Raw genomic sequence first — 2,588 nt, forward strand, 5'->3', positions numbered from 1 at the left:
ACGTGTCGGAGGCCGGGGCCGCCAGGCGCCTGCTGGAGCAAGTGCAGGTGAACGCGGGCGACCTCCCCCCTCAGCGCTCACTGCCTCCACCGCCCCCTGCTCGCCATGGTTTTTGGTGTGTGACCTCCCTCTTCCATAGGCCTGCTTTTCTCGCCCGCCGTCTGTCGTCGTGTCCTGTGCGGGCATTACTAGGGATGAGTTTCTTCTCCACATGTCTGAGGATGACTGGGACAAAGTCATAGCTGTCAACCTCAAGGTGGTGACTCTGAATCTGATTTCTGGCCCCTTTATCTTGGGAAGGGAGTTGGAGGATGGCTCTCGCCCCAGCTGATCCTTCTACCTTGTTTCTCTTCCCCTCCCCCTCCCCCCAACTAGGGTATCTTTCTCATCACTCAGGCTGCAGCCCAAGCCCTGGTGTCCAGTGGTTGTCATGGCTCCATCATCAACATCAGTAGCATCGTAGGGAAGGTCAGGTTGAGTTGGGATGAGGTCAGGGCATAGAGAGGAGAGCTGCTCCTGGGGCCTCCTGATTCATCCCACATCTCTGACTCACCTGTAGGTGGGGAACCTGGGACAGACAAACTACTCAGCATCCAAGGCTGGCGTGATTGGGCTGACCCACACTGTGGCCCGGGAACTTGGCAGGTCGGTCAGACACCTGGGGATACAGAGGACTGTGCTGAGGCAGGTGGGAGCTCCGAGGGAAGGGTCATTGTCCAGTCCTCTCCACAGTCAGCAGCTGCTCTCCCTTCCACAGACATGGGATCCGCTGTAACTCTGTCCTTCCAGGGTTCATTGCAACACCCATGACACAGAAAGTGCCACAGAAAGTGCTGGACAAGGTAGGCCATGGGTGGAGGGCAGAGAGCAGAACCGTGCAGAGCCCAGCCTCTCTGGGTTTGAGAGAGCGAGAGAATGCTGGACACAGTACCTGGCTAGAAGTAGGAAATCAGTATGTGCACAGGAATGAAGACAGAAGAAAAAGGGTCGCAGACTCAATCTCCAAAAAAAAAAAAAAAAAAAAAAATCCATAAACGAAACTTTGAGCCACACATGAGTGTTTCCTTACAGGTGACTGGAATGATCCCGATGGGACACCTGGGGAACCCTGAGGGTGAGCGTTGAGTGAATGGGAGGCCCTGAGTGAACAGGTCCCACAGCCTGTGGTATCAGAGAGGGTCTCACAGAGTTGATGGTTGGTTCTGTTTCCGGGGGAGGGTTTCTGGTGAGAGATGATGGCTCCTTCGGGTCCATGGGAGTACGTAGGAGCTGCCCTCTCCTCACTGTTCCCGTAGATGTGGCAGATGTGGTCGCATTCTTGGCATCTGACGACAGTGGATACATCACCGGGGCCTCAGTGGAAGTCACTGGTATGAGGCCGCCCTGGGAGGGAAAGGGCTGATCTGAGAGCCAGTGAGGGGAGTCTGGAGCCACTGGAGGAAGGGCAGAAGTTCCCGAGGGCCAGGGACAGAGCAGGGTGGGCGCCCCCACCCACCTGTCTCCACCTGTGCATCTGTCCACATGTTCCTGCCCCTCCCAGGAGGACTCTTCATGTAACTGCCTCAAGGACCCTGGACTCTGCGCGCCCCCCACCACTCTGCGGCCTCCTGCTGACGAGGACTCCGAGTTCCCAGGCTACAAAAGAGGTGGCAGTGTATGGCTCAGGAATGCTGAATATGGGAGGCAGGGGTGCTTGTGACCTTAATAAATTCCAAATCCTCTTCCCTGCCACCTCCGGTTCTTCTTGTGTCCAAGCCCTCAGACCCTTCCCCACCTCCCCCTTTCCCCAAAGGATTGTTCCCTTTCACTGCCTGGTCTCCCAGGGCAACCCCTGCCGCCGGGTGTGAGGAGAGAGTGTGTGTCACTGTGTATTCGTGACTCTCTGGGTCTTTTTGGAGGGAGAGGGTCTTTGCCCCACCCCCCACCACTAGTCCTGCAGCCCCAGTTTCCTCCCCCCAATACCCTGGTCGTTGTGGTCCCCAACGGTGATTTGTCCATGGCCCCACCCAGTGTCCAGTCTGGCCTTAGGAGGGGGTCTTGGAACAGGTGGCCCTCCCCCACCCCCTCCTTTCTCCGAGTCCCCCCTCTCCTTTCTCTCCACCTTACAATAGCTGCAGCCGGCCTGGGGTCGGATGGGGGGGATTACAGGAGGGGGCCAGGATTAGGGGAATGGACCAGCGATGAAAGGAGCTGGAGGAGAGTAGAAGGGAGGGGGCGGGAGGAGGAGGAGGAAAGGGAGGGGGTCTGCGCTGATCGGCTCTGGAGCCACATGAGGACTGGCCACGGACTGGAGGAGAGAGGACAGGGAAGTAGGGTAACTGGGGGAAGGGGCGAGGGGACCCACCGCTGCCTTGTCCCAGAAACAGGCCACCCCTGGCAGCTGCAGCCCCAGCCCGGGAGCTCAGGCTGGAGGGGACGGGACGCCCATCACGGTCTCTTTTCCGTGTGTCCCTCACCCCCTGCCCTCAGCGGGGATCGCTCGGCCCCTTCCTCTCCTCTTTCCTCCCGGGCCCCTTCCTTTACTGCCAAGTCCTGGCGGGGGCTCCTGCCCGCGTCCCACTCCAGACATTCGGCCCCAGGGCCCCCGC

The 2,588-nt window shown here is 59.2% G+C and overlaps 1 protein-coding gene across 1 annotated transcript; it reads left to right on the forward strand.

The window, feature by feature from the left end:
- Positions 1-5: 5 nt before the first annotated feature.
- HSD17B8 (hydroxysteroid (17-beta) dehydrogenase 8) lies at positions 6-1,731 on the forward strand (the record flags this gene model as incomplete). Its single annotated transcript, XM_005867955.2, has 8 exons — positions 6-47; positions 140-256; positions 376-468; positions 560-645; positions 758-842; positions 1,072-1,114; positions 1,296-1,370; positions 1,541-1,731. Coding segments are annotated over 8 exons (558 nt in total), but the record flags the coding sequence as incomplete, so codon positions are not given.
- Between the last annotated feature and the right edge of the window lie 857 nt (positions 1,732-2,588).

This window comes from Myotis brandtii, unplaced genomic scaffold, assembly GCF_000412655.1.
Source record: "Myotis brandtii unplaced genomic scaffold, ASM41265v1 scaffold2561, whole genome shotgun sequence".
Taxonomy (NCBI): domain Eukaryota; kingdom Metazoa; phylum Chordata; class Mammalia; order Chiroptera; family Vespertilionidae; genus Myotis; species Myotis brandtii.